This window comes from Nanorana parkeri, unplaced genomic scaffold, assembly GCF_000935625.1.
Source record: "Nanorana parkeri isolate BGI_ZX_2015 unplaced genomic scaffold, ASM93562v1 scaffold570, whole genome shotgun sequence".
NCBI classification, from domain to species: Eukaryota; Metazoa; Chordata; class Amphibia; order Anura; family Dicroglossidae; genus Nanorana; species Nanorana parkeri.
The window spans coordinates 219,366-239,953 of NW_017306838.1; the positions used below are offsets into that span (position 1 = coordinate 219,366).

Here is a 20,588-nt window from a genome sequence, read left to right on the forward strand (position 1 = left end):
TGAAGTGGTTATGCCAAGATCATGACTGCTGCTTTTTCTCTATGGAGGGTCTAATCATTGGTTCATAATCAGAAAGGAAAGAGGAGTGGGGAGTGACTTGCCTTGCTGTGCCTGTGTGTTTGTAGAGACACAGCTTATTATCACACACAAAAGGGTGACTCAATGGGACCCTGCCAGGGAAAGGAACCACCCTACAGCAAGATATCAGAGCCAGTGCTCAGGGGACCAGCTGATTCTACAGGCACTAAAACATATACAGGGTTATTCACAAAAGGGTGAAGACAGGAGAAGTGAACAAGCTAGGACAACATAGCTGAACTGGAACGTGAGCTGAATTGAATAATTTTTAATTTTAACCTAGATTGTTAACTTCTCCTGCCTTACCCACACTCTTCACCCTTTTGTGAATAACTCTGTTAAATATTAAGATGCAGCATCCATTGTAAGGGATTTAATTAGCATTTGAGTACAAAAGATGTGGAGCACGTAAAACAATTATTCCAAAAAGCAATAGCATCTGTCCAAAAATACAGTGTTGTTGAAATAATGCCCTGGACTCACTTTTCTATAAATATCTCCCTGCAAATGATAATTTTAAAGTCCAGTTTTTGTAAGTAGCATTAAAGGCTAACGCTAGACAAAACTGTGTTTCCAGTTTTGGTTGGGAACAACTGGTTAAGTCACCCACCCACTTTTTTTATCTCTATACAAAGGCTTTACTTTTGAGATTCCCCTGCATTGATTTGTGCTTTTTGTACCCACTGACAAGGCCATGAACAAGGTGTCACAAATTTATTAGCTGAATTATGCAATTGTTTAAAAAATCAGTTACATAGCGTCTTATTTGTAAGGATGGTTTTAATATGTTAACTTTGGTTGATTTGCATAGGCTATCAATAATGAAGAGGAATTACTGGAATGGGAGAAAAGTCAATTCCCTTTGTTGCAAGTGGCAATAACAAACAAGCTGCCCTTTGAACAACTCTGGTTAACTGCATATAACTTCCACTGTAAATCAGAGGAATGGATGAATGGTAAGTCAGTTGCTTTGTTAATACAGGTTGATCTCTCTTGGTTGCTTAACTACAGGCATAGCAGCCCACGCAGCTGCTATGTGGTCTAGGGGTTGGAGGACATCTGATTAGGGAGAGTATTGAGGCAAAGTTTGCAGTCTATCAAAGTCATCATAATTGTCACTAGTCACAGAGCCCCTTTGCTTTATAATTGTAGCTGGGAGAATTTGCTTATCTATCACAGTGGTGTAGATTTTTTGCCCCAGAGCTGCTACTAGAGCCCAATCACTCTGAAGTGTACCCTATATGCCTAATGCAGTCTTTCTGATGCTGTTAAAAAATCTCAGAGATTCTCCTGCGGTTTGTAGTTCTGCAAAAAACCTGTCTAAAATTTGTAATAGGGTATTAGAGTAATTGCCAACACTGCTGCTACCTGACAAATTATATCCACACTAGTCCCTAGTAGTGTACTAACTATGCTCTGTTAAAATCAGTGGCAGTAAGATCAGGCACAGTTAACACTGCCATGTGCCACAGAGAAAGGCTGCTTGGGGGCCCCATTAACATTTTTCTATGGGGCCCCACGATCTGATCTCTCTGTGCCCTATTATGTATACTAGAAAAGAATGCACTTAATTTAGAATAATGTGTTTAATTTTAGATATATTTCCAATATGTAATATAAAATCACTATGCTGTGTGTGTGTTTATGTGTGTATGTATCTGTATGTATGTATGTGTGTGTATGTATGTGTATATATATATATCTGTATATATATCTGTATATGTGTGTATGTGCGTGTATATATATACACTGAGTGGCCAGATATATACACTGAGTGGCCACATTATTATGACCATCCCATCAGTACTTCGTTGGGCCACGTGATGACTCCACGAGATGACTTTGTTGGGCCACCTCGTGACTCCACGAGATGTTGAAAGGTGATGCGTAGAATCTGACACTGCACTGTTGCCCTTCTGTTGTCTTGTACCGGCTGCGGTGGTCTCAATATACCGCAAGCTGTAGCTCGCAATATATATACACTAGCGTCCTCCCGTGACCCTTAGGAGAACTATGGGGAAAAACACTTAACCCATAGTTCTCTTTTAAATCACAACTGTATATATAGGATTTGTTTTATATTTCTAGTGGTAATATATGATGTGACAGTAATTTTTGCAAGCAAATCAGAAGCTTGCACAAACACAGGTCTAAATAGAGACTTGTAGAAATACCATTTAATCACTGTAATAAAGGAAATGTAACCTTTCCTTTCTCTTGTTTTCTTGAACAGGTGCATTCCAGGATTTGAATGCAGAGGATATTTCAGAGGAAGTAGGGAATATGTGGAGGACAATGTACAAGCTGGCTAAGACATTTACAGACATGCCAGGACCTAGGCGGGTAGCAGAGAGTGTAAAGCTTAAAATTGATAAGTTTAAAGTACATCTTCCTATTATCTCTGTCATCTGTAACCGAGGCATGAAGAGCCGCCACTGGGAACAGGTACAACATCCAATTTGTAATTTACATGCAGCTCAGTCTACCTAATAAACCTTATGCTGACTGTGAACTGTAATATAAATGTTCATTTTAATTGTATATTCAACAATTTGTATATATATATATATATATATGCTGATGCCAGATACCTTATTAGAGCTACACTTTCCAGCATTATTTGAAAAGCTATGAAGCCACAGCGGGGTTGTACACAGGGAACTAACAGATAGGTGGATGTTGACATTAATGGTGTGTTTCACATCAAGTTGATGTCCATAGACAAATATAAGCTTCCCACTGTGAATTGCCATGCAAACTTCAACCACTGGTGACAGGGTTGACCTTCAGGTTCAGACTGAACCTTAATTCGCCCAAATTTGCCTGTTCACGCGACAAGTGAACTAAATTGGGTGTTTGCCCGCCCGCCTGCCCATTAATCCAAACCACACCCCGGGGGAAAGTGCTACATTTACCAGCGGCATTACTACTAAGTACTGGGAAAAATATATTTTACTCTCCCAATTCTTTTTCTTTAACCATTTTGAATGTGGAGCAATTTTTCCCCCACGTGTTAAAATCTGCATTTAAAAAAAAATATATATATATGTATAACCCACAAACAATTTGTATTTTCTAAAAGCAGAAGCACTGTAGAATTAAATGGTGGCAGTTGCAATTTTTTATGCCATACATTATTTGTGAAATCTTTTAGCAAATCAATATTTTTAGGAAAAAATACACTAAAATGTTTTGGTGCACACAAACACAATATAATACCCAATTTATTTGAACCCTGGAAGTGCTGAGAGCACAGACCTGTAAAAATGATTGGGCAACTGATAGTCAGGAGCCAGCTGAAGAAAATGACACTAAACTCACAGCTTCTGTTGCTGTTTATAAATGTCTAGTGGATGTCAAGTGGTTAAAGAAATTGTGGATTTTCAGTGTTGCCCTTTAAGCTTTATTAATAAAAGAAAAAAAAACTTTACACTTTTTTTGTCAAATATATCAAGCAGTCACTATTACTGCTTGATAATTGAATTACTTTTTTAATTGTTGGTTATTATTAGGCTGCTCCAAACCTAGGAGCAGCCAAATATAACCATAGTGACACTGAAATGCTGATTCTGCAGCATGTGAGGATTCAGATGTCACTAAAGACTTCTGATCCTTCTTAGAATGAGCAGAAGTCTGATACAATGTTTCAACATAGAAACATTTTGCTACATGTTTCTATGCCTCAAGGAGCAATAAGCCAGTACACATCAGGACCTGTACAGAGCTGTCAAAACTGTGATAACAGAGCGGTTTATCACTGTCAGGTACTAGATCACTGACAGCGATCAGGTACAGTGTACGTGATCAGTCATTTGGGCACTTCATGATGGGAACGTACAGTGTACATCTCCAGTCATGAGGGGGTTAATCATTCCTCCCTTATCCATTGGAATCCTATTTATTTCCATCTCCCCAAATCCACAGGCAAAAGTACACCCACTTAAATAGGTAGTAAAAACTTTGTATAAATTGCATTAACACCTTTGTATTAACAATCAACAATCACAGCAACAATCCTCCAAACAAGTACAAAGATAAAGTACAAGATAAAGAATTATGTAGCGTAAAACATGTTAATCTTGAAAATTACTGTTTTCCTAATGGCTAGTGTTTATCCATAATTGTTTTTGCTTTGCACACCAATCTATTCTTTGATAAGTATACCATTTTCTTTTCTAGATAAGTGAGATTGTTGGATTTGATATCACTCCAGAACCCAATACATCTCTCATTAATATGCTGGAGTACGGATTGTCCAAATCCATCGATAGGTAAGTGGAGTTTTTGTTTTTGTTGTTTTTAACTGCCTCCGGGCCGGCCGTAGTAGAAAAACGGCCAGCCCGGAGCTCTCTAGATCTGAGCGGGCGTCTCTAGACGTCCGCTCAGACACGCCCCCTCGCGCGCGCCGCTCGGCGCGCGCGATGAAGTGGTTAATGAAAAGAAGCCTCACTGGTTATTTTAAAATATTTGATTTCAATGACACCCACATTCCACCCCATCAATGTTTTAAGGTATATCTATAAGCAAACACTTTTAAAAAAAAATTATTGGTTAGATTTGGGAAGGGTTGAACCCTTTGTAAAGTTTTTATGGCTGCCTTTCTCCATATTGGGGAGATTCACCCACTATTATTCCTGGTGACTATTGTCACTGAGAAAGAAAGCGAGGTGAAAATCCAAAGATTAGAGTAGTCTCCTAAACTAGTAGTCTTCCAACCTCTTCTGGGGCCAACTGTTTAACAGAAGACTTCCCCTCCCTTTAGGGGATTTCCTCTAGGGTCTTGTTGCATCTGTGGGACAAGAATTACAGTTAAATTTCCTCACTAATACACAGAGAGCAAAAAATAAACTGCAGGATTTTAACCCTTTCCTATGCTAGCTAATAAACTTTAAAAACAATTTTGCCTATACATACTGTTTTGGTTTTATTACTTAAATTGATACTTAGTTTTGATCCCAAAAGCACACAGACTGCAAAGGATGGGTATTATTCTTTCACGCAAAAAAAAGAAAAACATATCTTTACAAACCAGCCAATAGCTAATTATTTCTTCCCATTCTGTTTCATTCATTGTAATTTAGGGGGTTATTAACTACGGAGGCTTCATTAATGAATGGTAACCCTGACCTCAGCGGTTACTGGCATTCCACAGCCCCAAATATCTGCTCACATATAGTGTACGTGAGCAGTCATTTGGGCACTTAGTGATGGGGATGTACAGTGTACGTCTCCCTTCACTAAGGAGTTAAAGGACTTTTTCACAAGGGGGAGGGGGGGCGGCATCTGGATAGCCAACAGAATGACCTAACTGAAAGCTGCAGCTGAGCATTCAGCTATTCACTCTCTGCTGTTTGGCCCCTTGGAGAATAGGGGTAAACAGCTGGGAATGAACTTCATGTTGACCACATTTCACATCAGCACCACAGGATTCGCATATTTGCCCTTTAATAACCACCACTATAGAAAGCAGCTCCGTTAACAGTCAGGGAGCTGAACAACCTATAAAAACAGAAAATGACAGGGCGCCTGCCCTAGTGTAAAATAATTTATTAAAATATGTAAAATATATATAAGCGATTGTATGATACATCATCATAGATGATAGTTTTTTATATATATGAATTAATATCTATGAATTTATCTATGAAGTATGTGTATATTAATATCTAGTCAATATTAGACAACTATGAGAAAGAGAGCCCATGATTCATATTCTAAATAAATGCACAAACATGCACATATATGAATCTGAAATGACCTAGAATTGTATGATTAGTTTAACGTAATATTACTATATGATTAGCACTAAACATTTCTACACTTCTAGTAAATATTAGATTTAAATTCAATATCAAAAGGGAGGATAAATTAGACCACTTCATAAAACACAACCACATAAAAACGTATATATTAAATATGATATAAATGTGTGTGATTAACCTAAAAATATTAATATTATATATACTAATATTACATACATGAATTGAATCCCAAAATCATGTAAATCATCATGAATAAAATACTATTTAGACCACAGAGACCAATTTGATGCCTTCATTGATACCCCCTGGAGTTAGACTGTTCAACGAATATATCCAAAAGGCCTCTCTGTTACACAGTTTTTTTTAAACCTAGTGCCTTCATCACTCATCATTGGGATCCCTTCAATGCAAAAAACCTTTAGCCCTTCCGGATTGGACTTATGTTTTACCAAATCTTTTTTTATTGAGGATATTCCTTTTATGTTCCCCAAAGCGGATTCTTATAGTTCTTGAAGTCTGGCCTTTATAAAGTTTCCCACAAGGGCAAATGATACCATAAATTGCATAGTGTGCAAATGGGAATTGCCAGCAGAGGGTTTTAAATGAGTCTTAGAAATAATTCTCCCTTCTGAATTGGCATCCAATTCTAAATCTAAAAACACTAAAGAGGACTCATCCACCACATGCGTAAATGAGAGATTGAAAGGATTATCACTGCAATAGTCCACAAATGCCTGAAGTTCTTCCCTGGAGCCATCCCAAATGATGATAATATCATCTATATAACGAGCGAAGAGCACCAGGTTTGCCCCCTATGGATTGTTATATGGATATGTATTGGTGCTCACAAAGGCACATAAACAGGTTTGCGTAACTTTAGCTTTTAGCATACAGCAGTCGGGATGGAGAGACGTACTGATGTGTGAGTACGATTCATACTATTAACTATCACTTAAATAAACAATTTTACACTAGGGCAGTCGCCCTGTCATTTTCTGTGTTTTTTTTAGATGGGAATGAACTGCTCAATATTCGCTTCAGCCTATCCAAATGTTGCATCAACTGAGGTGAACGGGCTTTTTCCTTCGGTTTGGCCGTGCTGAGGCTGTTCGGCTGAGCCAAAGGGAGGTGAAGCAAGCCGAATGCAGCCAATATACGACTGAAAATAGCCGTACAGGGCTGCGGTGAATAGGCTTCGGCTCTCTTCGGTTTGGTTATTCATTCAGCTGCCTTCGGCAGCTTAGTGAATAGCCCCCCTAGTCTTTGGTATAAAAGTTATTTTTATTATGGCATTTGTTCATTAGCTCAGACAGAATAAACAGTGATGCTGACAGGCAAAAGCTACAGCTGCCAGTATAGTAGACTACTTTGTACTTCTACAGTATATGAAATTTAAATGGGGGGGGGGGTAAGTTATGTTATTTATGAGTAAATTATGATTTGCGTTGCAGTCCAGCTATATAGATAAGCAGTGAGAACATTCCTTTGCTACTCTTGCAGTTGTGAATAGTTTTAAAACCATGCGAAAGTTTAGATAAATGGCATATGAAATTGTAATGGTCAGATTTGATTGGACTACGTAGTGGGCGTAAATTACAACATTATATAATATGACATCCCAAGAATTATAGTAGGTCTGTCTCACATGTGCAGCAATCCCCCAGAAAGGAGATTATCCAATATTATTACTATAGCCCAATACCTATGGGGATATGCGATGGGATGGAGAAGTAAAGTACAGCCAGAAATAGAATGGTTTGGGTTATGAATATCACAGGAATCCGGTGGTGGTTCTCAGGAGAGCCGTTTATAAAGTATTCAGCCTAGTATGCCTAGGTTATAAATCCAAAGGAGCAAACAAATAAGGTTGTATGTCTAGCTGATAAATAGGATACTTAACAATCCAACAGTTTCCTTATATCAGGAAACATATAATTTATAAACCATTGGGGATTGGTGAGGTTGCCAGTGGCTCAAGGGGATGAGGAAAGTTATTTTCATATGTCAGCTTGCCCAGTGTTGCCTGAGATGGAGTCCAAGTCTGGCTACATATTAGAGAGATGGGACAGATAGTTTAAGTCCCTATATATGGGTGTTGTGCTGCCTGACTCAAGTGGTCAGCAAGCCGCCAATATCAGATGAGTCGGGTTGTGCTGTCATTGTGATTTCCAACTTTAACAGAGGTGTAAGAGGAATAGAAAATAGTGATGAATTATACTTATCCTTCAGCAGAACATTGGAATCATTGACTCTGTAGGCTTATCAGGGCTTGAGAACTGTGGTTAGGCAGGCTGGGATCTATGGGGTTAAATAGCACAACTACCTCACTGTTCATGATCTCTTCATGCCAATAATAAACTATTCCTGCTTAAGTGAAGGGCTTATATAGCTTTAAAACATATCATGTGTCTGGAATCGAGGCAGTGGTCCTCAGTAAGCAGTCAACAAGCACTAGAGGGTTCACCTTGTGCAATTTTCTTCATACCTTGGATTCACAACATATACATTATAATGTAGTTGTTTTATCAGTTTGTACCATTTGAAAGCAACATGTTATTTGTTAGAATTACCTTTTTAGGCCAAGTTCAGCCAGAAGCTGTATTTCAGTTTTGTATCTACTGGTTTATATCTCTCATGGCCTCTAATGGTGAGATTTTTCTGTAGTATTTAATTGCCAATGGTCAAAGTCATTAAAAAGGTGTCAGTTAGGTCTAAACTCTGCATCCATTTACAGTTTCTGTAAGGTAGAATGTAGGAGGAGAGATCTATAAGATGTATCCAACATAAAACATTTATTTGGTTTTTTAAAAATACTATTCAGCAGGACATCTTACCTGTCTGTAAAGTAAGTCTCTCTGCTCTTGTGTAAAAGGTAGACTTATGCATCTTCGTATAGATGGGCTTTAGCATGAGTTCTAGAGCATAGATTTGTATCTCCAGCATAAACTGGGCACGTTTTAATAATCTTATATCATTTGTGATTTATAGGATGGAGCTAATTGGGGCTGCAGCAAGCAAAGAATACTCTTTAGAAAAAGCAATGGGAAAGATGAAGTCTGAGTGGTCCAATATGAGTTTTAACTTCATCCGATATCGAGACACGGTATGTAATTTGAGATATTCAGCACCAGAGAGATATCTGTGCTGAATACAGGCCAGTTGTAAGTAAGATTTTTTTGGATGGTAACATATTGTATTCTTAAAATATGTATCCCTACATCTTTTTCAGCTATATACATTTTACACAAAAATATTTTCACTAAGCATTGTGAGTTTAAAAGCTGTTGTAAATGTCAACTAGTCAGACTTCATGTTACATCTCTCCTTTTATCTATATTTTTCATAAATAAGTAACTTTTTTTAAGCTATTGTGCTTTTAAATATAATATACCAGTATATATTGTGTCCTTTAAAAATATTATTTTTTTATAGTAAAATTATTTAATACCGTAGATAAATAAACACACAATCTTTTTATCGTATGTGGCAATACAGTCATGCAGAGATTTCACTGTGACCGTTGCTTTAGCTTTTTACTTGAAGGTATATTTCTTAGTTCTCCACTTATGCTAGTGCAATATTCTCCACCTACCGCACTGGACTTTAAAGCAGATCTTGCAGTAAAAATGCATCATCTGCTTTATATATTAGGGTCCCCATACTCATCATTAATAGCAGCATAATGTAGGAAACCTGTAGGAAAAAAATTATTAAATATACTTACCCTTTCCCCCTGCTTTTACTCATGCTGGCTAGATGAGTGTGACAACATCATCCAGCTGAAAAGATCATTGGGAGATGTCTAGTACCCAAAATCTCACACAAAAATGCCCTTGTGCTGGGTTGTACTCTCACAAGATTTTAGGTATCAGCAGTGGTGTATTTAGGTTTGGGACTGCCCTAGGCAAGACGATACTCAAACAGCCAAAGATCTTTTATATGACAAATTGTTGATAGATACTGTAGATCTTTTGAAAGTCCAGCATGCATTGCACTGGCCTATTGCCAGCTTAAAATATACTTTAAAAAAAATTACAGCCTTGTACTGGAAAATGTCTAATATCGAGAAATCTAACATATACATACTTGTTTACCCAGAAACAGCGCTATGGGGTCTATTCACGAAGCTGCCGAAGGATCTAGCCGTAGCTTCGGCCGATCCTTCGGCTAGCTTCGATCCCTAGGACTCCTTCGGTTCAGTACAGCTCCCGAACGTGGCCGAGTGGCTCAGTCGAGCCGAACGCATATATCTCACTGCTGTTCGGGCTAATCTTAAAAATGCCGAACAGCAGAGAGTGAATAGCCGAATGCTGCTGAGCGGCATTCGGCTCGGCTGTTCAGCTCGGTCCCTCAGAGGGACTGAGCAGACCAGAAAAAGAGTATAAAAAATTCAAAAAAAGTAAATAGAAAACGATTGTGCGGAGCTAGCAGTGACAGCTAGCTCCGCCCAATAGTTTCCTATTGTCCGACGGCTCTGTTTTTCTTTATTCTGACACGAGCGATGTCAGAATAGAAAAAAAAACGAATTTTCCCATTGAAAAGCACTGGTACATTACTATTGGCTATTTCAATTTTGCAATAGCCAATAGTAAACTAGCATTGTACCGGCCCTCTGCTGCAGTTCTCCATCAGGTCAATCAGCAGAGGGCGGGTACAATTCTAGTTTACTATTGGCTATTGCAAATTGAAATAGCCAATTAGTAATGTAGCAATGTATTTCAATGGGAAATGTATTTTTTGATTTTATTTCTATTCTGACATCGCTCTGTGTCAGAATAAAGAAAAAAAAGACACAGCAGTGTTTCTCTCCTGGGCGGCCGGAAGCGGGAGGCTCCCAGAGTGCCCGGGAGAGTTTTTTTTTTGACGGCTGCAGAGCCACCGGACAATAGCAAACTAATGGGGCGGAGCTAGCTGTCACTGCTAGCTCCGCACAATTGTTTTCTATTTACTTTTTTTTACTTTTTAAACTATTTTTCTGTTCTGCTCGGTCCCCTTCACTTCAGGTCGGTCATTCACTCGGCTGCCTACGGCAGCTTAGTGATTAGACCCCCATGTGTATCAAAATCTACACATTTTTGTAGTCAGATTATTAGGAAAAATAGTTAATATATATATATATATATTTAGGGTATTTAAAAAAGGCATTGTATGCGCTATAATAATTTTGATACGCAAAGTGGTTAAAAAGTTGGTGTTGAGTAAAGCAGTGCCAGAACTTCTACGTGTGGTCTGGTCACTGTTGCTTTGATTACCCTGGACATGAAAAAGAAAAAGATGCTCTTTTCCCAGGTAAAATCACCAACAGTTATGGCCTTTTTATTTACATCCATCTTATTTGGTTTAATTTTAATGTTGTTTTCATAATAAAGACTCTTTACAAACCTCTTTCTCTCCCTGAAAAACATACATCTTATAAAAAATGGTATTGAGAGCATTCCTAATTTCAGGCAATTTGAAGCACAACCAATCTGTTTGTTTTTTGTATGCTCACGCTAATGTATAATGCCTTTGATCCCTGATAGTAAGAGGAATTAAATGCACTGGGCTTTGTTTAGCAAGCTCCAGAACACATGGCTATAGCAAAAAGGACACAGTCACATGCAAGGCATGAATGCTGCACTAGAATTGCATAAGTATTTGGAGAAACACATTCAAAGTGCAATATGTGAATAAGCACTTGTAAAACTGATTTTTTAAAACTAAAAGCCAACACCATGTCGTATTTAGGGTTCATTCACACCACAATCAGACCTAAAAACAAGTCGTCAGAGGTCTATTTACTTGCTTTTTTATACTCCGTTGGCAGTGGTGTGAACTATTCCCATTCACACCCATACATTTTTGGGTTCCCTTCCATTGGCATCCTTTAAAAAATGGATGACAACCGATCTAGTGTGAATTAGGCCTAAGACCTATGCTATACAAAGACCGAATGTGAGTGTTGGGTACCTGTCTTCAGGGATTTGACATTTTTGCATTCCATAAGCCTTTTATAAAGGTTACAGGAACAATTCCTTATAGAATTCTGACAACTATTAGTAAAATTCAACCTGACCACAAGTGATAATTCCAACATATTTTCTTAAAAACGGTAAGCATTTCAAAGAGATACATTAGACTTTTTCAATATACAGTCCAAGGGGCATAGTCAGTAATCAGTCAAAATGAATTACCTATAGTCAGGTCAGGGCAAGGTAGGTTCTTCTTGGTGGATAGTGGCTACTATACTTTGTTACTATGTTACTTGAAACATTTATTGAATAAAGACAATACCTTATTACAAGGATAATATTGTCTATTTTTAAATTGCATTGGACTGAAAATAATGTTTAAAAAGACAAGTATTTGTATCCTGGGGTGTTAGATTTGAGAATTGAATATTAGGGGTCTATTTATCCAAAATTCTCCAAAAAGTCTTTGGTTAACTTTACATACTGTATATCAAGGTAAATTGGTGGACATTCACTTAACATTTACCCAACACTCGCCCAGTGAAAGTTACATTTCTGGGCATTCAGCAACATCTGTTCTTCAAAAGGAAAAGATCTATACTGTAACATTGCCCCTATTTAAGAAAAGGGTGACTGTTACCTATCCTGTACATACACCTGATATTTCCCCAAGCTGCTCTTAACTAAATTTTTGCATAGTTGAACTGTCAGATCATTGCATTTTCCAAATACATTTTTATTGAAGTAAAAACAACAAGTACAAAAAAGGTAAAGAAATGGAAGGGCAATTACAAGGATGCATAACTGCAAAACAAACAAAGGTACAGCGTAAGTACATCATAGAGTGCAGGTAACAGAGTAATTGGGGAGAGTTAGTAGTTGTATCATATCAAAGGCCCTCCAGATCTATGAAAGACTAATATGCTTCCTGAGTCGTCCAAATCAAAAATGGAGAGATTAGAAGGGAACGTTGATTGCTGTACTTCTATTGCAAGAGGACACAGGACTTATGGAGGTGAGAAAAGCGGAGCCAGGGTATGCCTTGATTAAGGCGGAAAACAAGCACTCCAGGGTAATAGGCAAAGAGTAGGATATGAGTGAAATGATGTAGGTAGTAGTGAATAGAAAGGAGAAGAAGAGCGAGGAAAAAAGGAGAGAAGAGTCCAGGGTGTGCATGGAGGGAAGGGCTAGCTATAGGGGATTGGGGGGGTGTAAAAAGGTCTCTAAAGGGTAAAAAGGCAAAGGTGCAGGTCTGAGGACATGTACTTCTCCATCGACGGCAGCCATATTTTTTTCAAATTTAGGCATGGCATTGTTTAAATTGGCAGTCCTCTTCTCCTGTGACATAATCCAGTGAACATGGCGTTTAACTTACAAACGCTGAGGGAGGTAGATTTCCACGATTTGGCTATTTCTCTTTTTGCAGCTGTAAGAATGTGGAGAGAGAGTTTGAAGGAGGCATAGGGAAGGCCCTTGGGTTTACAGTTAAGAAGAGCTAGAGACGGGTCTTTGGGGATAAACTTGTGCAATAGAGCAGAGAGGAGTTTAAAAATATGGTCCCAAAACTTCGCAGCAATCAGGCTCTGCCACAGATCATTGCATTTTCTACTGAAAAGGGATTCATGTGCACATTTTATTTCCCTTCAATCAGTTTCCCAAATTCCAGATAAATCTGAGGAAGTCCCACCATGCACTGACACTATTAGATTATCTGCACTTAGATGGGTGTAGAAACCACTGTATAGTTTGTTTTATTTTGCACAATTGTATGTATTAAGGAACTGTGGATACTTAGCGCTGTGCATCAATTATTTTGTAGCACTTGAAAGCGTTTATGCTTTTAGCATAGCAGCTTTATATCTGTTTAACTAGGAGTATCCAGAGCGTGGAATAGCTTTATACCATTAGTTAATCATAACTCCAAGTAATGATCTTTTGTATTGAATTCCATTAAAAGTATGATTTGAATATTGCATGCTGTATTTCAGATTAATATAAAAGCTTCTAGTGAAGTAGATTTGATAATGCCAACAGGGATTCTTCTAAATTGTATTTTCTCCCTCTCTGTTCAGACAATAATAGTTGGTGTGAAAGTTTCTAAATCTATATTATATATAACTATTTTTTCTGCACGTAATATCTCAGTAATTGCATATTCAATTAAATTTACCAGACTTTCTAGAGCTGATGTTCTAACAAACCCATTAATAGTTGAAAAATAAACTTTTCCAAACCTTTAGCAATCAAAACATTGGTGGCCAGACCAAAGCTTGATGCTTTGATACGTTTAGGGCCCTTATTTAATGATTTGTTTTTTAAAATATCCTCAATGTTTTTTTTTAATATATAGCAAAAATACCCTCATTTTTTTTAATAAAAAAAAGAGAATTGGGGCAAAATGTTACAAAAAGCTGTTTTAGTGTGTTTAATGCCTAAAATATTTTTTATAATTTCCTATTTATATTTAAGTACAAAGATCCCAAATATGTGTAGATGTTTATGAATAGGCCAGCACTGTATGGCCAATAAACAGGGTATTGATTAAAACAAACTTGCAGCCTATAATGCTGTGACTTAAAGCCCAGTTCAACCTTTGCAAAGGTATTTAAAAAAAAAATATGCCAGCAATGCACACCGAATTTACATGAAGCAGGCCGATGCAGCTGATTTATATGAACACAGAAATTTCAATTTTTCGTTAGCTTTCCTCTTCATATCTGCATGGAAAGTTCTGCCTCTGTGCTGTGCAAGAAATGTGTGTATACCTTCCTCCCCTCCGAACAGTGTATTGTGTGTAAAAGCAGAGCTTGCGTTTACCGATCATGGTAAAATGAGTGACAGGGAGGTGGGCAGCAAATTGCAGTCTGACACCCTGGTTCCAGTGGGGAAGATTTCCCCAGTGGGGAAGATTTTTAATTTTTTGGGCTTCAGGCCTAATAAAATCTTCATTAAAAAAATGAAGAGAGCCTGCAATGTGAATCATGAAAATGTGCACATGTATTCATCATGACTGCAGACTTGAGCAAACTCGATCCAAAAGGCATGTCCCATCCTGTGGATTACCATATACAGGGACATCTACCACTCCGGGAGAAGAGGCTGAACCCGAGATGGGTAATTACCATGAAAAAAAAAAATGCAGAGGAAAAAAAAAAAACTGTTAGGTGTCCTGAGCGAGGACAAAAAAAGAACACATATCTCCTCTAATTATGTAATTTACACAAAACCATCAAGTATGAGAATATGAATAAATACATAAAAAGTAATAGAGTAAACCCAAAAATGTATGTAAAAATGTAGTGCAAAAAAGTGCAGTGATATGCAATAAAGTGCTTTGAAGATGACATTTTGAAGTGTGTTAAACAACAAAAGCACTAAGATCGGGGCGTATTTATAAAGCAGTAAATTTGTCACATCAGCCAGATAGTAGAAAAATAGCAAAAACAAGGTTTGGGATAAATGATTATGTGGATAGTATGGCATGGGTTGGAGCAGCTTACAAAACACGATTCCTCATGGTAGTACTGAGCAGCACTTTAAAATATGTACACCAGTGCACACAGTCATCTCTGTGCTCCTGTAATGCTTGGAACTGCTTGCAACCCCTTGTAACTGACAATGAGAAAGGGTGGGTACTGAGGGGGGAGGATAGTAATAATTATTCACCGATACCAGTTTTTCGGTATCAAGTACCAATATTTATCCTTCGGAACTCGCGGATTCTGAGTACCGATACCGGTACTTCCACTAGCATGGAGCCGACTTCCCGGGCAATCAGGAAGCTTCTTGATTGCCCGGGATGCCGACTCCATGATGTTTGGCTGGCTCGATACTGATTGGCCGGGAAGCCGGCTTTCCAGCCTATCAGCATCGAGCCGCTTTCCCGGCCAATCTGGGAGAGGGTTCTCCCAGATTCATTACCCACCGCCCCGCTTCCTGATTGGCCGGGAAGCTTGCTCCATGTTCACTCACAGCACAACCGGTCAGAGGAAATCTCCCTCCGACCGAAAGGTCCGGTATCGTGGAAGGTATCTTAGCATTTTTAAGAAAGAACAATAACAAAGACGCTGCAAACACGCTAAGAAGTTCTAAAGAAAACATGACAGCAGTAAATCCAAACACCATAATAAGGACTGAAAATATAATACTGAAATATGTATAAGACCAGATATCTAATCCAAAAATATAAGAAGTGGCATGAAGGATGGCTTTAAAATAACCCTCAAAACCCAATCCCCACTTGAGATGTTATGATTTGAATGAGTAAGACCCCTGACCATTTTAATTTGCAGTTGATCATGAAATAGATGAAAATATTTTAGCGGTTTTGCTTATGATTGGCTAGAAAATTAGTACATTAAAACAATTTGTTGTTTTGCAGAGCACAAGCATCCTATCAGCTGTTGATGACATTCAGTTACTGCTTGATGATCACATTATTAAAACACAAACAATGTGTGGTTCTCCATTCATTAAGCCAATTGAAAATGAAGCCAGGGTAAGTGAAAATTTCAACAATAATTACCCCATGTATTACCATTTGCAAATTAATTGTTCTAAAAAGGGAACTGCACATTGAGTACGCAACTCATTTTGATGCATGTATAGAAAGTATTATACTATACTATACATATACTCAAAAGAGAAGAATTTCATTTATACCTCGCATCTGTATGTAGAAACCAGCTAAAAAGCCTGTGAAAGTTTACTTTTTCAGCTTAAAAAAAAATCACTTACTTTATTATTATACCTATGATATTAAAGGTGCATTGGTAGATTTGCCAGGAGTGCAAGAAAAGCAGTCACACAGGGGACTTTTAAAAACACACAGGGAAGTGACCCAGCTCACCTGAGGCCGGAGCAGCAGTGCTGTGAATGAAAGCCAGGAGGTTGAATGTGCCTGTATTTCTGGGATAAAGAACCCCTGCGAGGGTAATTACATCGTTTTGTGAATGTTCATTTAATAAAAGTGGGCAAGGAAGCCCTTAAAAGAAGTCATAAGCGAGTGGATGCGTCCTTAATGCGCTACCATTGGAAGCTGAATCTCACAATATATATATATATATATAGAGAGGGAGAGAGAGAGAGAGTCTTTAGCAAAAAATTTCAGAAGTAACACTACTAACTATTTTAACTAATTTGTTTAGTTTTAAGTAGTACCCCAGCTAAAACAATTAATAAAAATAAAAACCCATGAAAAGATAAAATAAAAACAAAAGATTTCCCCACTGTACTTCTTTTCCGTCAATATATGTCCTTAGTTTTCCAGATTATATGGTTGCCATCATCATTTAACTCCCTTCTTCTAACCCCCGACTGTCATGGGCCTCCAGCTTGTGATTGGACAGTGAAGAAGAAGGAGCACAGTGTTGCTTCCTCCCTCTATTAGCAATCTTCTTGTCAGCACATGTACTATTTAGCTCCTTGTGCTGCTTCTTTCTTCCCTGAGTTTGTCTATACAGGGACTGGAAGAAGTTGATACCAAATGCAGGTACTTACACTGTTTGCATTTACAAAATAAGTGTTAACATTATACCTAATTGTATTATTTAGCATATGTAGTAGCTCACAGTCATTAAGTCAACTGTAGAGCCTGAATCACATCAAAGTGTGCTCAATGAGAATATGAGTCAAGCTGTCCAAAAGTTAAAGGTGAACCAGAAATGAGTCCTTCACTATGATAATGATCTGAAGCACATCAACAAATCCACCAAGTAATGGCTCAAACAGAAGGAATTTGAGGGTCATGGACAGCCCTAGTCAAAGCCATTGAAATTTTGTAGGGGATTTTGAAATGGGCAATTGAACAAGGAAACCCACAAACACCTTGCAACTGAAGACATTTTAGTTACATAGTTAATAATGCTGAAAAATAGACACAGATCTATCAAGTTCAACTTGTGTGTGTGTGTGTTTTATGTGTTTGATCCAGAGGAAGGCAAAACACAACCCCAACAAGCATAGGGCAATTTTCTGTGAGAGGGAAAAACAATCCTTCCTGAACCCATAATGGTGATTGAATAAATCCTTGGCTCCACCCCATATCGAGAATAAACCTAATTTTGTCCATTCTTAAAGTGTGACTACTTTTCTTCAGGGACCTTAGACTGAACACATTATTACAGTTTCTGTAATCACCTTTGACATATTTATACATTGTGACACATATCCCTTCTTAAAGCAGATGGAGAAGTGGTCAAACATTTTGCATGATGTCATAGACTGGTGGGCAGTTATACAAAATGCCTACAAGAAGTCATTCTACAGGAGGCAGCTTTTGATGTCTAGAATGTACTTGCGTTTTTAACAGTACACTATTACATCTACAGTACTGATATTTTGTTGAATAAATGATTGAAAAGGCACAATGTTCTTGTGTTCTTGTTTAAGTATATCACCTTTATCTGTAATGTTTGAATACAAATTTTATTTCGTTTTTCGGGAATCGGTTCCAAAAGTCAATTCGTTCAGCATTCAGATCCAGACAAATCTGAAATATTCGTTAATTTGAGACACGGTAGTATTTACGAACGAATTTTAGTTGCAGAAAAGTGACATTAGATAAAAGAAAATGATATCAGTCAGCAGAAGCAATATATAAAAAAAAGCGTGAAGTTCCCCCCAATTTATACCAGACCCTTTAGGTCTGGTAGGAATATTAGGAGGAACCCCAATGTAAAAACCCCAATGTAAAAAAAAACTGGTGGGGTTCCCCTCAAAAGTCATACCAGACCCTTTTGGTCTGGTGAGAAGTTTAGGGGAACCCCAACACCTAAAATTCCTACCAGACCCTTAATCTGAGCAATGGCCTCGCTCGTCCCACCCTCCCTGCACCATACCAGGCCACATGCCTTCAACATGGGGCAGGTGCTTTTCTAGGGGGGACCACCTGGAAAAGCACCTTATTCCCATGGCAATGAGGACAAGGGCCTCTTCCTCACAACCCTGTCCCAGTGGTTGTGGGGGTCTGTGGGCAGTAGGGCCTATCTGCTTCTGGGTGACCCATTTCATAACTGAGTTAGGGAGATCCAATTTCTACATCCCACCATGAATTCATCAAGGATCAATTAACATACAATGAATTTGATAACATAGTATCCCATCATGTCATAAAAGACATGAAATCAGAAACAACATCCCTTTTAACACAAGAATACCAATAATATCCAAATGAATACATTAAATGATTAACAAATAAATTAACTATAATTATCAACCCACAAATATCAATACAATCCAAAACAATATTTAAAATAAATATATAAATAAATAAATGATCAGATGCATTAAATATAAATCTGATTTCAGCCGTATATCGGCTTGCTTCGCATGGCTTCGGGTCGGCCGAACATGCTTAGCATGTTCGGCAAGGAATCTAGCAATGCATTCCAATGGGCAAAACTATTTATTTTTTTCTATTGCTCCGTGTCAGAAAAAAAATAGAAACTGCAGTGTTTCTCTCCTTGGCGGCCGGGAGCGAGAGACTCCCGGAGCACCAGGGAGAGTTAGCTGTTTGGAGATCAGTGTAGTCTCTTAAGGTTAGAACCCCTATAGTGTTTATGAATTTTGTCAATCCCTATTAGTTTGAGCACCTGGGGTTTTTACTATGGGATAATAGAAAATGTTTAGAGAGACTATGTTTGTCAAAACCCTTTCTGATATGCCAGGCCACTGCTTGGATTAAGGATATGATAGGAATTTTAAAATTCCTACCAGACATTGGGGGTTCCCCCTAACATTGACTTAAAAGGTCTGGTAACAATTGGGGAGGGAAGGTCCACACTTTTTGAGGGTTTTTTTCACGTTTAACAACAAAACTTCATTCGGAATGAAATTCGGAAAGAAATTTGGATGCATTCAAAATTTTTGCTATTGGAAATCCAGATACGTTTGGATTCGTTATTTTTTCATTCTGAAATTCAGATGCATCTAAATGTCCAAATTTCCAAAAATGCTTCTGAATTTCAATTTGGAACTAAACGAATCGCACATGTCTACTGTTTACAGCATATTTATGCTACTTCTTTCTTTGTGGCGGGTGGTAACTATTCTGTTGTCTCTTGCAGGAATGGGAACAGATACTTGTTTTGATCCAAGATATTTTAGATTCCTGGTTAAAGTGTCAGGCTACCTGGCTCTACTTGGAACCTATATTTAGCTCTGAAGACATTATAGCTCAAATGCCAGAAGAAGGACGAAAATTCGGTATTGTGGACAGCACCTGGAAGGACTTAATGTCTGAGGCGGTATGTAAAATGAACTGCTGCTTTAATTGATCAATCTTGTAAATCTAAACAATAAAAAATGTCTAGTTAGATTTATCATTGTATCTTGGATAAAGCTGAAAATAAACCCAGCAGCAATATGTTTCGTCTTTGCAAAACCGCAGAACATAATATCCAGCCAGAGGAGCAGACATACTGTACATCTTGGTATTTATATGTCTTTATTAGTGTCTGTTCATTATATTCTCTTTCATTTATACAAATGTAGAGAGTCAGAAAATGTTTCTGCACTCCTAATAACATTAAATCAAGGACAACAGAAGCAGCCTTAATTCAGTGGAAAAACAACAACTTCTGCAGTGAAAATTGAACAATTTCACTAAAAAGTAAATACAATTTGTGCTGTCCATTGGAGGAGCGAACTTTGTGCAGACCAGTGTTTATGGTGGCAATCCCACAAACCACAATTAGTCTATAATGAGTGGAGGAGAAAAAAGATTGCTATATTAGTACATGGCAACATCACAAATTAAAGCACTGAATTGTATGTTGGTAAATATTGGTGCCAGAAA

At 37.9% G+C, this 20,588-nt stretch overlaps 1 protein-coding gene across 1 annotated transcript in view; it reads left to right on the forward strand.

The window, feature by feature from the left end:
- DNAH3 (dynein axonemal heavy chain 3) overlaps positions 1-20,588 on the forward strand; it is a 239,155-nt gene that overhangs the window by 67,450 nt on the left and 151,117 nt on the right. The window contains 6 exon segments of the mRNA XM_018562281.1: positions 890-1,034; positions 2,312-2,523; positions 4,258-4,349; positions 8,829-8,943; positions 16,173-16,289; positions 19,858-20,037. Of these exon segments, the coding sequence (XP_018417783.1) occupies positions 890-1,034; positions 2,312-2,523; positions 4,258-4,349; positions 8,829-8,943; positions 16,173-16,289; positions 19,858-20,037 (861 nt within the window).